A 20,800-nucleotide genomic window follows, 5' to 3' on the forward strand; every position below is an offset into this window, starting at 1 on the left:
AGAGACCTATTCTAAGAAATTGTCAAAAGCCAAAAGGTTATGTTAAAACCGTATTAATTTCATTCGTTTTTCAAAGGAAATTGATATTTACCTCGATTGTCATTGCCATGGAGTAATAATCAAAAATGGCGTACACCACCCGAACTTTATAAATAAAAAAATCACTCTATCAATCAATCTACCATTATTTTGCTAATAAAATAAAGCGTTAGACACGTGGCTACGTATTTATTAATGTTCTGGATTTTTTTTCAGGGATGGAAGCTCTCGAGACCAGCATCAACTACTGGGAAGACGCCCTGTTCGCCTTCTCGAGCCAGGGCTCCGGAGCGGCGGGCACGCTGGCACTCACCACCCCCGAGGAGGCCGAGTTCTGCAGGGAGATACAGCAGCTGCTGGATGCCGCCTACCTTCTGCAGGTAAGACGGTAGTACAGTAGGAATAATTTGATTAGATAATATATAAACTTTTAAATACAAAATATGTCGTAAAAGAAATTTAAAAAAAAAAATTCTGTTTTGACGCCACTTTCTTCCTGGATTACAATATTAAATACGTCCCCCCTAGCTGTAGGCCTGACATTAGAGCGGATTCAATTTTACGTTATATGATGCAAAAAATATTGTCATCAACTTGCTGTAAATTGGAATTTCTGGGATAATTGACGAAAGTGGCTGTCGAAAAGATATGCTATAATTCTTATTTTCCTCGGTTGACTAAACTCCGAATACCCACAGGCAAAAGCAGCCTACTCCAAGTGGCCCTGTTTAATGTTTAGGGCGGGGGACACGCGGGAAGTGCCCTGAGGCCCTTGGGCGCCGAAACATCTGGGGCGGCATTTATAAATTCGATATAATGTTGATAGATGAGCTCGAGAACCGATTATTTATTGAATAACGTGACGCCCTTAGGAATATAAGTAACGCGTTCTTGTTGACCAGTATTTTACAAACAAGTAATTGATTCAGATTAAATCCGTTTAGATAATTGTTCTTACTCTTTTTCATTTCTGTTAACTCATGTGATATTTTGACCGTATTTTCGTAAAAGTATATAATATTTATCCAAAAACAATTTGCTTCATACCAAAGTGACCAAATTAATACCCAAAATAATTTGCAAATACCCTGGACAGTGGCGTTTTGTCTATACCTACAGGCCGAAAAGCTGTGCCTGTCCTAAGAAAAGAGAGCGTTAAAATAAATCATTTCTGCACACATGCTATTTATATACATACGCTTTGAAATGAATAATATGGTGTATCACAAACAAATTCATAAAAAATTTACGTAACACTTAAAATGATCTTTGTATGATTGATACGTGAATATTTTTAATTAAATTATATTATTATTATTATTTATTGGATAATTTGTGTAGCGCCGCTTGTGTCACCTCACCTCAGGGGCGCTTTACAGTTGATGCAGGTATTACAAAAAATATAATTACAAAAATAAAGTGAAGTTAAGTTAAGTAAAATGAAGTATAGGAACAGGTGACACGAAGATAGAAGATTGAGACTTTGCAGCAAGAATCCTAGGTGGTGAAGAAACTGGACCAGGTGCTGCAGTCTGCTGCTAAAAGGGCTGACACCTCACATAGATAAGAGACCCTGGCAGCACTGCTGTGACGTTCGGCAAGTCCATCATTCATCTCCATGTAATCCTGCTTCTGGTGATTGTTGAAGTGGTGCATTCTGCCCACAATAAAAAGCGACGGTCGGGATAATAAATTACCCTGGGCTTAGCAAAAAAACTTGCCAGGGCCTCCACAGTTTCCGAGAATTCCGTTGAAAACATTTGGGGTGCATTTACCGATCGACGTTCGTTTCGAATGTCCAATATTTTTGAGCAAAATTTCCGAATATTCACTTTTAAAACACTGCACTCAAATCAAATATTATAAAGTTCTAATAACTGGTTATTAAGTTTATTTTTATTTAAGTTAAAATGTTGATTGATTGATTTTGAAAATAATTTCAAAGGGATGTTGCCTCATTTCCCTTGAAAATACTAAAAAAAACACAAAGCGGTTGGAGGACGCGTGAGGGCGCTATAACACATATTATGCGACATTCAAGATTGTATTAAAGTACTAACTTGATTTATACGCATTATCTTCATGAGCGGATGAGAATAATGTTTTATGTAAAAAAATGTGACATATACGCGTTCGAAAAACCCAATTAAATTCGATTATAATAAAATAAATTATGAAATGCCTGCAGTGAAATCCATAAAGGTACTCGGGGTCACATTTGATCCTAAACTTACCTTTTCAGGTCATATAGTGGAGTTTGCATCATCGTGTTACAAACTTCTTGAATTTGTGATAAGAACAAGTAAACAATGTTCAACATACTAGAATACGCTTTTGCTATTTGGGCCCCATACCAGCAATTAGAATTACATACATAGAATTCCCGGAACAATTTTCTAATGTATCTTTCAAAGAGAATGCACGATGAGTACCCGCGATTTATGCATCACATGGATTTTCTATCTGAAATACTCTACGGAAGTCTCCAATCTAGGAGGAATGTGGTCCTTCCGTGCATTTAAAATAATAAACTATTTTATTGACAGCCCATACCTCTTTGAATCCTTTAAATTGTTCGCACCTAGCAATTACTGCAAGGGTTGACACCACCACCTGCTACGTTTTCCATGTGGCGGAACAGACTTTCTGCCCCAATATAGCATGATGAGAGGAAGGGTGCTGCTAAATGATATCTATATGTCTCTTGACATTTTCAACATTGGCCTTGAAGGTTTCAAGAGTCATTTTACACAAGAACTCTGAAATATACTTATAGTATTGTTAATTTTTTCGTGCATTTATTTTTATGTCATGTGTATTGTAATAGGATTACATAAATCTGTAATACACATGATTAAAAAGAAAAAAAACTCAGAAACATGTTATTGAAAATTTATTCAGCCATATTTATTTATTGGCCACAAAAACGGAAGATGATAATGGTCATTTTTAAATATCCAATGCACAATAAAATGTATGCCACAACTTGAAAATCTACGTACATCTTACCTTTGGCCATAGAGCAATGCACGCCACTGCTGGACTGACGTTTCGAGTTTCTTCGTCAAATGACTAAACATTGCGAAATTGTGCATACTATATTAAAAAAACATGTTCGTAACATCATGCGAGGCGATAAACTCGAGATTATCGGTCACTTCATCCAGGGAAAGATTTTTCTTATGCGACACCTCACAAGAGCGCCCTGTCTCTACAGTGTAAAGGCGGGGGAGCTATGGCGCCACCCAGTTGGGCAGCGTTGTGAAGCGGGTTAAGGCATGGGCTCTAGGAAGAGTTTTGTCAATGCGGGTCGTGAAAAGGCCCGGATTATATGAAGGAGGAAAAACAGATACGAGCCGTCTTACGCAAGAATGAGTCGAAGAAACGGCACGTTCTCATGAAGCCAACATCAACTGTGCACGGGTGTTCCGCTCGTCTACGTCGAGTTTTAAGCACGTGCACCGGTGCACCGGCAAAAACGTAGTACTGAAAAATATGATGTACCTCGATGCTTACATTACAACTTACATGGATGTTATGAGTAGAGGTGATACGCTGAGTTGCAGTTTATAGTACACGGGGCTACTGTTTACAGAATAAAAACTACCCTCATGAGTGTGCCACGAAAAGAAGCTTTGTTTCCATTACGAATACATTAATTATATACACACGGAGAAAACTTTGATATGAAATATTGTTAATTTGTTAAAAATCTGATCAAATCATTCGTATTCATTTTAAAAACGGGACTGGAGGTCTATAACGAATGAATTCACAAATTTCATAACAATCTGTCATTGATGCACAAATATGTTACTTATTAGGAAGTCGGTAATAAAAATAAAATAAATATTTTTTCATTTCGTCCGTTATATTTATTCGGACAAGACCACCTGCGTGAACACGTGTTTAGATATATTCTGAATGACTAATATTTTATTAGAAAATGGTCACGCAGTCACATTTTTAACAGTATTTTGATTTTTTTAAAGTGGTACTCATTTTTCTCCGTGGGTAGTTGTCAAGCTGCTATGAACAACCCAGCATCTCAATAGTATACAATACATTTTATACACATGCACTATACAGGGTGTATCAGCAGGTACCCGAAGGATTTTAAACGGATTGAAGAGTACATTTAGAGTTAAAAATATAGATGTCATTGTGGTGTCCAATATTTTTTTCAAAATTTAAAACAACAACAAAAATATTTATCCATCCCACGTCGTCACTGATCATACCACCCGTCGCAACGGATCACGTAATACGCGCTCTGTCTTATCAGGGGTGCTGCTGGAACGAGACGGGGTTCTTATTAAGTTACCCGCTAGGCTGTATCCAGTGGCGTGGTGTGTTGGAAAAAAACATATTTTTGCTTTTAATTTACAAAAACATATATCATCGGATGATGATATATTAATGATATCTACATTTTTAACTCCAAATATTTATTTATTTGTTTTTTCGCCTAAAAAGGCTTATAGATTAAAGTGATACATGATGCAGTGTACACAGGAGAATAAGTATGTCTGATAGTTGGTTGTGTATGTATTACAGAAGAATGTTGTGTTCGCATGGAGTACATAGAATTTTATAGTTGCGATGATGACAGTGCTGTAAATTAAGTTATTAATGATTCTGTGTAGTACCTACAACCAGGTCTGACATATCGGACATAATAATAATAATAATATGTTGATTTTTGTGCAAAATCACCTCAAGGGCGCTGTACAAATATGTAATACATTTCTACAAATGTACATATGTTTTAATTCTTATTTATTTATATTTTGTATAGGCAGATAATATACAGTACCATACTTACACGGTAAGTCACTTGAGATTAACACTACTTATTGTTTATTAGAGAAATTTAGATACGGTTCGCACGCACAGGACATAATTGGACTTTCCGGTATTTATTTTAATAATATGTATTTATGTTCTTTAATGAGGGTTTTTTGGAGAGGAAAATCTAATTTTATGCTGGGCGGTACTACAGTACAAGGTTTTGATCAGAACTCCTCTTCCTAAACGTGATTCGTACTTCGGTAATACAGATCTCGAATAATGTAAATCCAATAAAAGAAGTGTGATTAGGATGTATTACAGATTACAGGCAATACAATAATTCTACTCTCAGCCAACTGTATTTAATTTAAGGGTTTGAGAGCTTAAAGAGGTAAGTTTTTAGTTTAGATCTGAATTCTGTTGGACTTGTTAATGATCTTAGTTCCCCCGGGAGTTTATTCCAAGCCTTCGGCCCAGATGCTCTGAAAGTGTTCTCTGGCGCTCCCGAAGCTTGCCGGCTGCTTTTTTCTAGCGCTCCTAGATATATTTTGAAAATATTGGGAAGTCCTTGTTTGTTAAATTGTGTAAATATCTAAAAATAACCGTAATCATTTTTATGTTAAGTGTATACAATCAAAATAATTTTAATATCGCAGTTTCTAGCTTAATTGAACTTTTAATAAAATAACTCATATTATTTTAAAACTCTCGTTTCTTAAAACACAGTTGCGCTTCCATCCGATGGTCAACTGAACACATGTGCATACCGCACGTGGCTCGACCTAGCAGCTAATCCCAAGTGTTCAGTTTGTAGTGCAGTGATTTACGATGTTTACTTTGTTATGCAATGCATAATATAAACACTACTATTGTGTATAATAGGGCAACACTATTAAGTTTTAAAAATAAACGTGTATTGTTGGACCCTCTGGTTGCCGCAAAAGTAACCTTGTACAACCTTGTGCGTGACCCAAATGTGAAAACTAGGTACCGGGGTTGTCGTGGAGGACAAAACAGGAAAAAATATCTATGCAAGAAGGAACAAGACTTTAAAACTAACAATAATTCTAATAATATTAACTCTCTATTAGAACAGGGTATTCAAGTGGTCATACCAACTGACAAACGGAGCGTCCTAGCTTCTGAAGCCCTACGCGATTCTGATAAATGTGACAATCTGAACTTGAATAAAATTCGATCAGAACGACATGCGAATTTTAGAAGCAGACGGCTTGCGGTGGGTTCCTGGAATGCACGTTCTCTGAACAACAAGTTAGAGGAGGTGGATGATGTTTTTAAAGATCAAAAACTCCACATACTCACCATCACAGAAAGCTGGCATGAAAACAGTGAATCTTATTCAATCAAAAGACTTCAAACTCTTGGGTATGTCGTTCTGGAGCAGGCTCGACCCAGAGCTACGGAACACTCTAATAGTATATCACACGTAAATCATGGGGGTGTCGTGATAATAGCCCGACAAGGACTGCGGCTTACCAGGGTCGAAAATGGCACATTCAGTACATTTGAGTACATTGGCTGCCGTGTTTCTTCTGCGGGATCGTCATTTATACTATTAACTCTGTACCGACCCGGTTCGAAAACGATCTGTGTAGAATTTTTTAAGGAGTTTTTGCGTTTTTTGGAATGGGCAGTGGGTCTTTCCGAAACTCTCATCATCACGGGTGATATAAATATTCACCTCGAGCGCGAGACATCACCCAACGCTATCAAATTCATTGACCTACTGGATAGTTTTGGACTCCGGCAATGGGTCAACGAACCAACTCATGATGCTGGTGGAATTATAGACATTTTTGTATCCATATGTAGTAGCCCACCACTGACCGCTAAAGTCTGTGATATAGGCTTATCAGATCATCGACTTGTCCGCACCGAAATTCATTTCAACCCGCCAAAAGTGTCCTATAAAACAATAGAATCGAGGGAATGGCGTAAATTTAATTTAGAAAATTTCCTTGAAGATCTCAAAAATTCTTCTCTATGCATAGAAAGCAACTGGGAAATTAAGACGACGACAGATCTAATCGAGGAGTATAACACCACTCTTTCAAACTTATTAATAAAATATGCTCCAACCACCTCGAAAACGCGGAAAGTTCGAAAGTCTGACGGCTGGTTCGACGAAGAGTGCCGAAGCCAGAAAAGGCGAATGAGGAAACTAGAGAGGTCATATAGAAGAAACCCAGATGTTACTACACGAGATCAGTGGATAAATGCTCAAAATGAGTACAGAAGCAAAATAAGTGCCAAAAGATCCGATTATTGGATCAATAAAATTGACTCTGAGCGGAAAAATCCACGACGTCTCTGGAACTCGGTCAAAACTATCATCGCTGGTAATACTGTTCCAACTGCTACAGAAATTACACCGCAGGCCTTTTCTAAGTTTTTCTGTGAAAAAATAGAAACCATACGCGCCTCCACATCTTCTGCCCCTCCGCCAAGATTTACAGCCAATTCCACAAGGATACTGTCATCTTTTGAACCTACAACGCTGGAAGAAGTAGGAAAGTTGATCCTTAGTTCGCCAAACAAACAATGTACTCTTGACCCTATCCCAACGTGGCTTCTCAAGAAATGTTGCAACGTGTTATCCCCTTTCCTGGTTCACGTGTTTAATAAGTCCCTAAGCACAGGTGACTTCCCGGAGCCACTTAAGTCTGCTGTAGTTACCCCAATTATTAAAAAACCACAGCTTGATGCCGACAACCTGGGTAATTATCGACCTGTATCAAATCTGCCTTTCGTAGCTAAACTACTAGAAAAAATTGTGGCTTCTCAAATAATCTCCCACTTAAATCTTAATAAATTAATCACAAATCATCAATCTGCATATAGGAGGTTCCACTCAACAGAAACCGGATTACTTCGTGTCCTGTCAGATATAACCCTTGCCATAGAGTCAGGTAAGTTAGCACTTATTTCACTTTTGGATATGAGCGCTGCATTTGATACCATTGACCACGACTTTCTCATTAAGAGACTAGAAGTAACGTTTGGCTTACATTCTAACATCAAATATTGGCTAGAATCCTATCTATCCAATCGCTCGCAAGCAGTAAAGGTTGGAAATAAACAGTCCAACTTCTCAAAACTCTCTTCAGGGGTACCCCAGGGATCCGTTTTGGGTCCACTTCTCTTCATTCTTTTTACAAATGACGTCGCAAAAATTATCGAGTCATTTGGCCTTTTATCTCACTGTTATGCTGACGATCAGCAAATATACTTTTACTGCTCACCAAATGAGATCGACGGCCTAAAAATTCGCACAGCTGAGTGTCTAGAAGCAATCAATCTCTGGATGTCCTCAAATAAACTTAAGCTAAATCCTTCAAAAACGGAGTTTCTCTGGGCAGCCACACATAGACGCCAACATTTAATAGAAAACTCACCAATCGCTATTTCCGGCAACGACGTAACTGCTAAAACGACCGTCAAACTTCTGGGAGTTTATCTGGATTCAGACCTTTCTTTAAAAAGTCAGGTAAATAAGACCGTTAGCACGGGGTTCTTCTACCTTAGACAACTTAAGTCAGTTCGTAGAAACCTTTCAACAGAGGCAACTAAATTACTTGTGAACTCATATATAGTATCACGTCTTGACTATTGCAACGGCATTTATGCAAATCTTCCTAAATGCGAAACTGATAAACTACAATCAGTGTTCAACGCCGCAGCAAGGCTTATCACCGGGGTACCCAAGTTTTCGCACATTTCGGAACACCTCCGAAATCTTCACTGGCTGAAGTGTCCTGAAAGGATCCAGTACAAGCTATGCTGGATGGTGTTTAAAGCTATCAACGAAATGGCGCCACCGTATATTACTGAGCTATGCATTCCGGAAAATACTGGTCTAAGGCAGTCAACTCTTAGATCAGCGACATCATCTGCAATTGGAAGGTTGAAAGAGCCTAAGCGAAATCCGAACACTAAGTTTGGTGATCGTGCATTCGGAGTATCCGGCCCCAAGGCTTGGAATAAACTTCCTATGGAATTGAGATGTATAACCAGCCCAACAGAATTTAGATCCAAACTAAAAACTCACTTTTTCAGACACTCATTTCCATAAATCCGTCATTCTATCCAAATATTTCTTTTTTTTTCGTTTTTTTATAACGTAATTGTTACATTATCTAGCGATTCCGTTCATTCAATTTTGCTATTGACTTGCCTACCAGTGGACAATGGACAATATCAGCGGGAACATAACAAGTTAATCGGTTTAATTGTTGGCAGATGAATCATCTAAATGCGTTTAAGATTGGCGATTGATTGATTTTATTCATTAATTTAATTCATTTAACATATAATATATCCAGCTAACAATAAATCCACCCTAATATAATAGAACTTCCTTCTTCTTCTGGCGTTAGTAAGATTAAATTGTTAATTTTAATTTTAGTTGTAAGTTGCCAAATATGTAAATACTCGTGTATATGTCGTTAAGATAGTAGTTATAGGCCTTAGTCGTAAGTCACTAGATATAAGTCTTAGAGATAAGTCAGTAGTTCTAGTATTAAATATTTAAGTAATATATTTGTACAGCGCCCTTGAGGTGATTTCTCACGAAAACGGCGCTATATAAATTAGCCAAATATTATTATTATTATTATTAAGCGCGATCGCTAAACTTAGTATTTGATTTGTGCTTAGGTTCCATCAGTCTGCCTACAGCTGATGATGTTGCTGATCTAAGAGTTGTCTGTCTCAGACCAGTATTTTCCGGGACGCTTAGTTCAGAAGTGTAGGGTGGGGCCATTTCATTGATGGATTTAATCACCATCCAGCACAATTTGTACTGGATTCTCTTAGGGCACTCGAGCCAATGAAGGTTACGAAGGTGTTCTGAAATGTGTGAAAACCCCGGTTAGGAGTCGTGCTTCTGCATTAAACACTGATTGTCAATTTGATATTTTGGAAGGCTGGCATAAATGCGGTTGCAGTAATCGAGAAGTGAGACTACGTAAGAGTTGATAAGTACAGGGTGCGGCAGAGAGGACGGACGTTTTTTAGATGGGTAGTACTCTCCCCCTCCGTCTACGAGAGGGGTGGTGGGGGGTGCCGCTTGATTTGTTAGTTCCTAGCATTGCTTTACCAGTTGTCGTCATGGAGCCTTGGACGGTGGAGCACCGCGTTTTCGCCTATGATTGTTTCGTCCGAAATAATGAGTCAGTCACCGTCGTACAGCGTGAGTTTCGTCGCCACTTCAATATTCATCGGAATAGAGCTGTTCTCTCTCGAAACACCATCCTTCGTTGGGTTGAATCACTTCGCAGGCGTGGTGAACTGATCAACAGAAGACCAAGAGGAGCCCCGCGAATAGTTCGAACTCCTGAAAATGTTGAACCCGTTCGACAAGCCTTTCTTCGCAGTCCGACTCGATCTGTCCGTAAAAATGCTGCTGCACTTCGCCTCAGTGATCGTTCGGTAAGGCGAATTTTGCATATGGATCTCCGCTTTCACCCCTATGATATAGAGCGATGTTGGAGAGAGTCTACGCGAACTTCCAAGAACGCCTCCAGCACTGCATCAACGATTTCGGCCACCACATGTCTGATGTGATTTTCCACACTTGACTGTCTCAAATGCTATTTCCTCGCGAACCTGATTCCATCAATAAATTTGTTTTTGAGTAAAAAATTAACTATTTTATGATTTTTTTAAAACCGTCCGTCCTCTCTGCCGCACCCTGTAGTTTAACTATGACATGCTATGGTAATGCTGGTTAAAATCTTTTGGGTATGTTTATTCTTGTTGAAATATTTCTATCCTTGTACATACATTTTAGAGATGATTACAATTTACATGGATAATATACAGATAATGTTAGTAATCAGAATCTGCATAATATGTTAGTAGTAGTGTTTTGTGAACACCCTACTAGGAGAATTTGCTGAAGTGTTCGCATATTTTTGAGAAAGTGTTATTCTGCCGTCATAAGTAAAACACAGTCTGCTCCTCTCGACTCTCCAGGAGGACACTTTGGTTCCACCCCCGCTGGTAGTATTGTATGTTATGTTGTAGCAGTTATGTTAATTTAAACATCATAATATTAAATAGACACAATGTCGTGAAAAGAAACGAACTTACTTCCTTAAATTGAACTTAATACAGCAATTAAAACGAAAAGAGAATAAAACAAACAAAAATTAAATGACAATTATTAATGCCGGTACTTCGAAAAATACGAAATAATTATGTATTTATTGTTCATTAATGCCCTATTTATGCAAAAATAATAAATTTTTAAGTAGATCTTATTATGTAGTTTAAATACTAAACGGCCTTTCTAAAAAAGCAGTGTATACAGGGTGTATCGGCAGTAACCCGACAAACTTTAACCTGCTATTCCTTAGCACATTTGGAGTAAAAAATGTTATGGGCACTTTGCTGTCCGGTAGCATTTTTTTTTTAATTAAAAACAAAAAAAAAAAAATTTCCACACTACATCACTGTCATTGGCATTGCATTTCGTGTTCAACAGCTGTTATAAGCAAGTATGTCAAAAAGCGTCTTCGCTCTTTCGCACACACTAAATAATAATAGTTAAAAATGAGACGAATGGTGCCGTGCCATTTCGTTGTGATTGTAAAAGTGCGCCAATATAGGTACACACGTGCATTATTCAACGGAATTCGAATAAAATATTTGCCAGATGGGTTTTCAAACTTTGACAAAGGATAAAACAGTGGTGACATGTGGTGAAAATATGAATAGTAAATTTTTTATTAAAAAAAAACGTTACCGGACAGCAAAGTGCACATAAGATTTTTTACTCCAAATATGCTAAGGAATAGCTGGTTAAAGTTTGTCGGGTACGTGCCGATACACCCTGTATATGCGTGGCGTGTAAGTTCAGAAGAGTGAAAAGCTTGACTTGTTACCATGGCGTTTGTTTGTCCGGCTTTACCACACCAATGTTAAACCGGCGTGTAAGAATCAAATTAGTAAGACGGTTATTAATTGTGTTATGTTTGTGCTGATACACCTTGTATATTATATGATTTCTCTCTTTTCCAAATTCAGGAGCAAAGCGAACTACTGTTCCTGGACCAGCGTTCCGTGCTATTCCGCTGGGAGAGCGGCAGCGGGGCCGAGGGGGCCCCGGGCTCCACGCGCGCCACGCAGCACCCGCACAATTCGCAGCACAAACACACCGACCAGCAAGAGTGCAACCTCTCGTCAGCGGAGTCCTTTGCGTCGGCGCAAGATGAGGTACGGCATAAAGCATTATAAAACCAACTACTTTTCTGTAAAAATAGACGCTTCAGAAACATACTTGTCACTTGCAACGTATTCCTACGCTCCCCATGCAACGCCCCATGCAGATCCAGGGACATGTAAAAATAAATGTGGCGTTGGCGGAAGGCCTTCCAACGAGTTGATTTGACAGTTAAGGATATGTTTGTTTTGGTTTTTGGCGTTTACTGACATTTTTTGCTCGTTCATCATTAAAATGGGTGATAAACAACTAATAATTTTAGTAAAACGTTAGATAGGGATTTATAATATAAACTCCATTGAATATCGCGATACTGCGATTCAAATTTGCGAGACGTGCGTAGGACAAATATGCACGTCGGCCTGGGAACGTAGCGATGTATATGCTTCGTACTTGGCCCCAGTGTATCCTTACCTTTACCCAACAGTTAAAAAAAAATATTTACTTGTCAGTCCCTTCTCTTTCTCTCTGCACAATATACTGCCCTATTAACTAACGTATTTCCTATTACCATGCATCTTCTTGTTTTTCAAGGTTTTCCCAAAACTTTTTAATACTTGCAAAATTTTATTTAATTTGCCTACATAGGACTAAATAGATAGAGAAAAATAAATACATACATTTCTGGCCATGAAAAAATTCTTCTTTCTTTTGCAGGTTGCTGATCTTCGGGAATTCGAAGAGTTTTCTGAATACTTCCCAGATGTGGAAAATCTGTCTTTGTATCAGTCTGCTTTGAAGCAATTTGAAACTGGGATACCATGCAGGTCTGTTCACATTCAATTTCCTAAAAGTGCGTGATTCTTATACATTTTAATTGTTATTAAAACATTTATAAATAATGGCTTCATTGATATGTGTATTTAATAAAAAAACTAAAAAAAATTGCAATTAAATTCCATGTGCCGACTAGGAACACGACAAAATGTAACACTCTTCTGCCATACATACACAACCAACTATCAGACACAATCACTAACCAATAGGATACATGATAATTTTCGATAGTTCGTTAGGTATATCCATGTAAAAGCCCAACTGGACGTAAAACCAAATAAAATAAAATGTCTTTTCTGTTTCACATTTTTCATTTGACGAGTCGTTAATATTGTCTTCAATATTTAAATATTCTGATATTATTATTATTATCATTTAAAATATATATTTTTAAATAAATATTACAGAACATTGCGCACGGAGGTGGTGCAGTGCGGCTCAGACGTGGAGTACCTGTGTAAACTACACTGCATCAGGCTGGCCTTTAAGCTGATGTTCAAGGATCCCAACACCTGGTCCTGGTTCGCCGACACGGGCCGGCAGATGCTTTCTGACTTGCTGCTGTTTGCCGACAAGGTCTTTACACTTTACAGTTCTATGACAAAACAGAACATTCATTCATAAAAGTGAAGAAAAAAAACATACAATCTTAACTATTATTTTACCATGTTACTACTATATTACCATTGATTTGATTCAACTATTTTTATATGCATTCCACTTATTGCTTAGTGATTTTATTAAATCAAACTGTAATCTTCTATACAGGGTGTCCGGAAACTCGTAGTACAAGCGGGAAACTGGTGAATCTACATCACATTTGGAGTCGATTTTGTAGTATATTTTTTTTTTATTTGAGCTTTCGTTATCGAGTAAATCGAGTTTGAAGTTAATTTTTTTTTAATCAAATTCTTATAAATTATTACTGAAGATCAAAGTACCCAACTAATTAAAACTATTTGAAAGTAAAACAAATGAAGAAACTCGGATTTGAAGCATTATTTTGAAATCACCCTTCATTTAACCCATATTTCGCCGCTATCAGTTCCCGTGGTCAGATTTTGATGAAATTTGGATATGTGGTATATAAACACACAATTAAGAAAATAAAAAATTTAAAAAAATGAAAAAACTTATACTTTCAAAAATATGAGGTGGTGCGTTTTCGCACCGTCAGCGAAATAGGGGGGTAAAAAGTAAATGTATGAAACCAAACAAGTTTATTTGAAAGTGGATTTATTTCTCTCCATTTATAAATCATATTACTAATATTAACTAAAATTAAAGATATTGTATATATAGGTAGGAAAGTGCACCTCTCTAAAAGACATAATAAGAAATTAGCATACACAAATATTATAATAAACACTATTTTCCGGTATGGTATAATTCGTTACATTTATGGTGCAATGCCACATTACACTCTGGACACATAAAATATGTGTGTGAATGACATATTATGCGACATCTTTTTCTATTTTCCCCCTTATTTAAAAAATGTCTACTCCCTGTTATACTTCACCTCGATGTTGTCGCAAATCTACTGGGTCTGCCAATAGACGAAGAATTTACTTTTGACGACTTCATGAGAGCGGTGGCCACACTTCTTCGAAAATTCAAAAGGCTCATATTTTCTTCTGGATGAACCATTTGGTATAGTTTACATGCATTACAAAGTTCCACATCACAGAAGTTGGAGAATATTGCCCACCACCACTTTTTACCACGAACCCTTATTCTATAGTTTGAAACGAAATTATCCGCACACCATCCGAAACACCTCCCATAAAACGATTATACTGGGTAAGAGCGCTGGGTTGAGTGACATTTATATATCTATTTTTAATATTTGAATACCTCGATACGTTTTTAATGGGCTCTACGTTATCAAAATTAGATGCCACTATAACTAGAGCACTATCTTTCCATCTAACGACCAGTATCTCATTGTTTTTTTCGAATCTATAATCATATTCCCCTCTTTCTAATTTATTAATTTGTTTGGTCGTTTATAGTGTACCAATGTTCTTTAGTCGATTTTCTCTTATCGTACCAGTACCGAAAAACAAATAATCACTTAAATATTTCAAAAGTGGGATCGATGTAAATAAGTTATCGAAATAAACAATGTGATTTCCTGGAGTGTCTACACTTTTCAGACGATCCTTCACAACGTTGCCTCCCATACCCAAATTATTAGTATTTGACGGCACTTTGTTTTTTCCAGTATATATATCAAATGCATAAATATATCCATCTGCAGAAGCCAATGTCCACGATTTATATCCAAATTTGATTGGCTTGCCATGAATATACATTTTACACGAATGTTTTCCTCTATAAGGGATCATTTGTTCGTCTATTGACAGCGCATGCCTTACAATTCCGAACTGTTTAAAATTTTTATTCAACAAGGATAAATATGGTCTAACTTTATAAAGTTTGTCAGTCGTATTGATATTTAAATTGTCAGCCAAATGTAAATTACTCTTGACGTCACGATAGGTTTGTCTGGTCATGCATGACCTTACAAAAGGATTTGTAATGTCCTCATCTAGAGACCAATACATGTCTTCACGAGGTAACCTATGATACCCAGTGTATAATAAAAATCCTATAAATGTTTTTATATTATTGATCGTCAACGATGTGGCTACTTTGTTTTTTAATAGAGCGTAACCATTTGATTGTTCTACAATTAAGTTAATAAGATCATCATTAAAAAATAGTTCAAAGAACTCGGTACAAGATTTACCCACTAATTTTCTTTTCACATCTTCGACGCTTCTATTCTCAACGTTGTTTGGCACTCGCGAATAACTAGGTTTCGATTTCTTCCAACGCATTTCCCTTGGCATTGATGACGAAGATGTTGATGGTTGGGATTGGGATGGAGTTGTTGAAGGTTCACTCATCAGCCTCTTGGAGTGAACTTCCAAAGTTCCTGCTGTATCTCCAAAAGTATGGCTAAATGCAGCGTCTTCATGTAAATCACTTCGGCGACTTCAGGTGGTAAAACGACCACATCTGGAATATCTTCTTCGCCGTCTTCATCGTTGACATTCCAATTCTCTGTGATAAAGTCAGCAGCCTCTTGTGCGGTAAAAAAGTCCTTTGGATTCATCCTATTCAGAAGAAAAAACACAGTATTAGCGATTGATGCCGGTAATTATGAATAAAATAATGCCAAGGTTTTTACCCCCGTATTTCGCCGACGGTGCGTTAATGCACCACTTAAATAAACTATGTAAAATGAGTACCTTTGAAATTTTTATTTTTTTTTAAGTGTTCAAATTATTAAATACGAGTCAATTCTGTATTAAAAAATGCTAGAATATATTAAGAATTTTAGTCATATGTTAAATATAATAATTATTTAAAAATTGCTTACCTGAGTGTCGTATTTTGTCCGACTTTGGGGGCGTCTACAATGCGACTGAAGCAAATATATTTCTACCTGTTTAGTTCTAACGGTAAAATCAAACCTTTTCTATAAATACCTGAAAGAATAACGGTGAATCCTTATCAAGTTATCAAAATATGACCAAGCAACCAGGATGGTGCGTTTTTGAACCGTCAGCGAAATATGGGTTAACCCGGTGTAATCATAAAATATTTCTGCTCTGCAGGGTTCAAACATCACATTACATCTGTTATTCAACCCTAAACACCAGAAAAAACTTTAACCCTAAAATAGCCGAAAAATATTTTTTTTGGTTTTTTTTTTTTTTTTTGAAAATGCTCAAATCAAAAAACTTTATGTTTTTTTGGGTTCCCCATGTGGTGTAAATTCTCCAGTTTCCCGCTTGTACTACGAGTTTCCGGACACCGTGTATATATGTACAAGGTGTCCCTAACTTCGAGAGATGATTCTACATGATAATACTAGTAAAAAAGTGTAATACCCTTTTTCGAAATTCCTACATTTGGTAGTTTTCCAGTAAAATTGTTTGTATGGAAAAAATTTTCTCTTGAAAAATTGTGAGTGAAAATACAATGGTATTTCAAAAAAAGTTAACCATCTATTTTACTTTTACACTTATTAGAATAATACACAAATAATGACATCACAAAGTGATAAGCTTTCAGAAGAAATTTTCTTCGAAAAATTAAAAATAGTAATTTAGTATTAGTGGTCATGTTCTTAAAATTATTCCTACAGTGCACCTTACCCAATACAGATCAAATAATATAACACAAAATTTACAGTTTATCAAAACGGTGACAAAACAAAGAATAACAATAATAGTGCTATTATTGAACAGGGCAAAACAAGATCATTAAAACTAAAACATAATACAAAACAGGAGGCAGTTTGTGCTCAGAAATGAGAATATTCTGAGCGGACATTTAAAAAAGGTACAATAAGGAGGCAACCGAAACTAAACAATTACCGGAAGTTTGAGAATATGGCTTATTATAAAACATTGATAGAACCACTTGCACTGATTTTTCGAAATCGAAACATAATTCCATGTTATAAATCATGCAGTTTTAAACAAAACATCTGTGAGGTGGCCCACCATTCTTTATGCACTGATACAACCGATATCTGAGGTTCTGCTCTAGATTACGTTTCAACATGTACACAGGAATTCGGGCTATTTACTGCCGAATAAGTTGATATTTTATGAGGATATCTCAAGGCAGAGGATTACTAACTCCGCCCTAAAACCCTTCTTCAACTGAAGAATATTATCTTCAACTTGAAAGATTTGAATTTCTGTTGAAATATGTAAAGAGGAACTTTAGAAATCGGTTGCATCAGTACAAAGAGAACAGTGGGCACCACCTTATTTTTTTTTGTTTAAAACTTGAAATTATGTTCTTTCATTAACTAAAAATAATTTTTCATTATTGGCAATACTTTTTATTTATTTAATTCGCTTTCAAAGAAGGGAGTTTATAGGCCGCAAACTGTAATTACATAAATTCTCTAAATAAATAATATAATTACTATAAAATTTATGTTAATTGTAGGACCCGAAAGAATTCCTGGTGGCCTACGAGGAGATGCTCACGTGGGTGAGTGATATCAACAATTGGGAGGCCCTGGAGCAGGAGCTGGGCAACAAGGGGGTGAAGGTGTTGACCTTCTACGACGTGGTGCTGGACTACATCCTGCTGGACGCCTTTGAGGACCTGGCCTCCCCGCCCTCTTCTGTCACTGCCGTGGTGCAGAACCGTTGGCTGTCCAATGGATTTAAAGAAACGGTGTTTACTCTCTTTAACCACTTGTAACTAACAATAACAATATTTGGATTATTTCTATAGCACCGTTTTCTTAAGAAAAATCACCTCAAGGGCACTTTATAACAGAATTGATTTAACTTACACACTTCAGCTACTTATCACTAGTGACTTATCATACTTTCGGTGTGCACAAATAAATTCATGTGTCCTCTTTAAAATGAATTGTCTATACCTACCTACAATTGCCCCATAGTAAATTGATTATCCAACATTCATATTATAATATTATCTTGCCTACATTTATTCGTAGTATGTTTTGAAATTTTGGCGATTAATTTAGCTTGACGGCCTCAGTGGTTGAGGATAAGGCTCTCGATTAGCAATCCAAAGGTAGCTGGATAAAATCCCGGCGTGAGCAATAAATTTTATTTGATGAATTTGTGTTATTTCACAATTTATTCATTTAAAATAATATATAGTATATTTGCAGCATGTTCAAGAATGGAAGATACTCTCAGTATTGCCCTGGTGTAAGACCGCCATTCAGTATTGAAATGTTGCTTTAAATGACTTTAGCCGTTTTCGGTGACCAGATCTGAATAGCCAGGCACTTCTTCATCTCATTCCAGTCGCAACTACCTTCAGCCTCACATGAAAAAAACATTTTCCTTAAATTTTAATTCAGATTAACATGCACTATTACAAGACATTTGTAACTATTACACTTTTACAAGACATTTGGTTCCTTATTTTAGCATCTGAATATACATGGTGTCTGGGGGGATAAAGTGCACAAACTTTAAGAGGTGGTTCCATGTGATACATAGTACAAGTAAAAATAACTTTTCCGAAATTACAACATTTTAAGGTAGTTTTCAGGTACAAAAGTTGAATTTTTTTGTGTGGAGAAAATGAAATACCTTTGTTGAAAAATATTTTACTATGGGAAAAATCAACAGAATTTCGAAAAAAAGTTATTTTTCTTTTTTACTTCTACCATTGTGCAGAATCACATCCCGAAGTTTGTGCACTTTACACCCAGACACCCATTTTAAGTACAATTTATGCCTGTATTTTATTATTCTTCTTTCTCACTGGCAGGCACTCACAACAGCCGTGTGGTCGGTCCTAAAGGCCAAGAAGCGGATGTTGAAGAACGCGGAGGGCTTCATGGCGCACTTCTACATGATCTCGGAGCAGATGTCCCCCCTCATGGCCTGGGGCTTCCTGGGCCCCGACGAGAGCCTCCGGGAGACCTGCCTCTACTTCAAGGAGCAGATCATGCTGTGTCTCGTTGATATCTTCAGTTTCCAGAGGACCAGATACAACTGTGTCGAAGACCTCTCCGTCGACCTCACAATCCATATTAAAAATAGAATCAACAATATCAGCCAAAAACTATGCCCGCAGGGACAATTTTAAACTTCATTCTGTATTTATTACAAATTTACATGTTTATAGCATTTTCGTTAAAGTTTTTTTTTTACATTGTTAAGTTGGTTTGGTTAAATTAAAACAATGCTTACAAGGACAATATTTTAGACTTCAGCTATATTTATAATTTATATGAATAGCATTTTTGTAAGTTTTTTTTCATCATTAACCCTTGAGCTGCGGATCGCACGCATTGTTGTCGCCTATGTACCGGCAGCTGTGCATTTCTTCTATTAATGATTCCAACTTCATACTAATATCTACCAAGTTTACGCACTCTCACAATCTCAGTAGGGTTTTTTGTTTCATCATCGGTTCAGGGAAGTATCCAGCTCAGTGATACGGTGGTTACGTTGGTTTGGTTAAATATCCACCTCAGTGATGCTGCAGTTTAGTTGGTTTGCTTAAATATCCTGCTCAACGGCGGTTAAGTTGGTTTGGTTAAATTAAAACTATGTCCCTAAGGACAATTTTGATGTTTAAAGTTTTTTTTCATCATTAAGTTGGTTTGGTTAAATTATGTTACTGTATGTATTAAGGTTTAAGAAAAACTATTTTTTATGTTTTGATTTCAATGAAGCCCTGCAAAATAATATTCTCCCATAATATGTAAGAAAAGTGGATACTCTCATATAATTGAATATTGTAAGCATAAAAATATTTAACTCCTTGTAGTCAGTTTATGGTCATAAAATTAACCTGATTATTTTAGTTTAGGAAATTAAGCGGTTGGATAAACAACTATGTATTACACTTTCAACAAAAAGCATTTTCTGCATTTGAAAATTTTGAAAAAATATTTTTTATTTGCTTTATTTTGTGAAGCAAATTTCAGAAGATATTATTTCATTGAGTTGAATTCAAACTTTTGTATAAAAATAATGTTATATTTAAACAATTTTTTGCATTTTTTTTTAATAATCTGGAGATTGTTGCTCATGATTTTTGTCTGTTCGCATCTTGAATCTCCTTTTCTTTTAGATTAATTAATAGTTCTGATTATATACCTACCTATATAAATACCATTCACATGAGAATAAACATTTGCATATATTACTTATAAAATATATACATTATGTAAGTACAGTCCATTTTAATGCGTGGCGGTGCTTATTTTCTTCGGTATCCAACACATAAAAAGTTTGGTCATTTGAAAATATATGTATGTGAATTATATAATGAGCCAATAAATAAATAAAAAATTAATAAAAGTATAATAGAGCAATATAACCAAGCATGAAATAATTCAAATTTTCTGCACCATCAAATTTTCTAAGTACCTTTTTAAGTTTAATATTTTTTTATGTTTAACTACACACG

At 36.4% G+C, this 20,800-nt stretch overlaps 1 protein-coding gene across 1 annotated transcript in view; it reads left to right on the forward strand.

Annotated features, from left to right (window-relative positions):
• The window catches only part of Miga (mitoguardin), a 263,084-nt gene extending 242,841 nt beyond the window's left edge, over positions 1-20,243 (forward strand). The window contains exons 4-9 of the mRNA XM_089651346.1: positions 256-419; positions 11,881-12,069; positions 12,734-12,843; positions 13,261-13,429; positions 17,834-18,067; positions 19,148-20,243. Of these exons, the coding sequence (XP_089507472.1) occupies positions 256-419; positions 11,881-12,069; positions 12,734-12,843; positions 13,261-13,429; positions 17,834-18,067; positions 19,148-19,468 (1,187 nt within the window). The 3' untranslated portion in view covers positions 19,469-20,243. The remainder of the gene's footprint in view (positions 1-255; positions 420-11,880; positions 12,070-12,733; positions 12,844-13,260; positions 13,430-17,833; positions 18,068-19,147) is intronic.
• The last annotated feature ends 557 nt before the right edge of the window (positions 20,244-20,800 follow it).

Source organism: Hesperophylax consimilis, chromosome 4 (genome assembly GCF_061612785.1).
Source record: "Hesperophylax consimilis isolate HC1 chromosome 4, BYU_Hcon_1.0, whole genome shotgun sequence".
Lineage (NCBI taxonomy): Eukaryota > Metazoa > Arthropoda > Insecta > Trichoptera > Limnephilidae > Hesperophylax > Hesperophylax consimilis.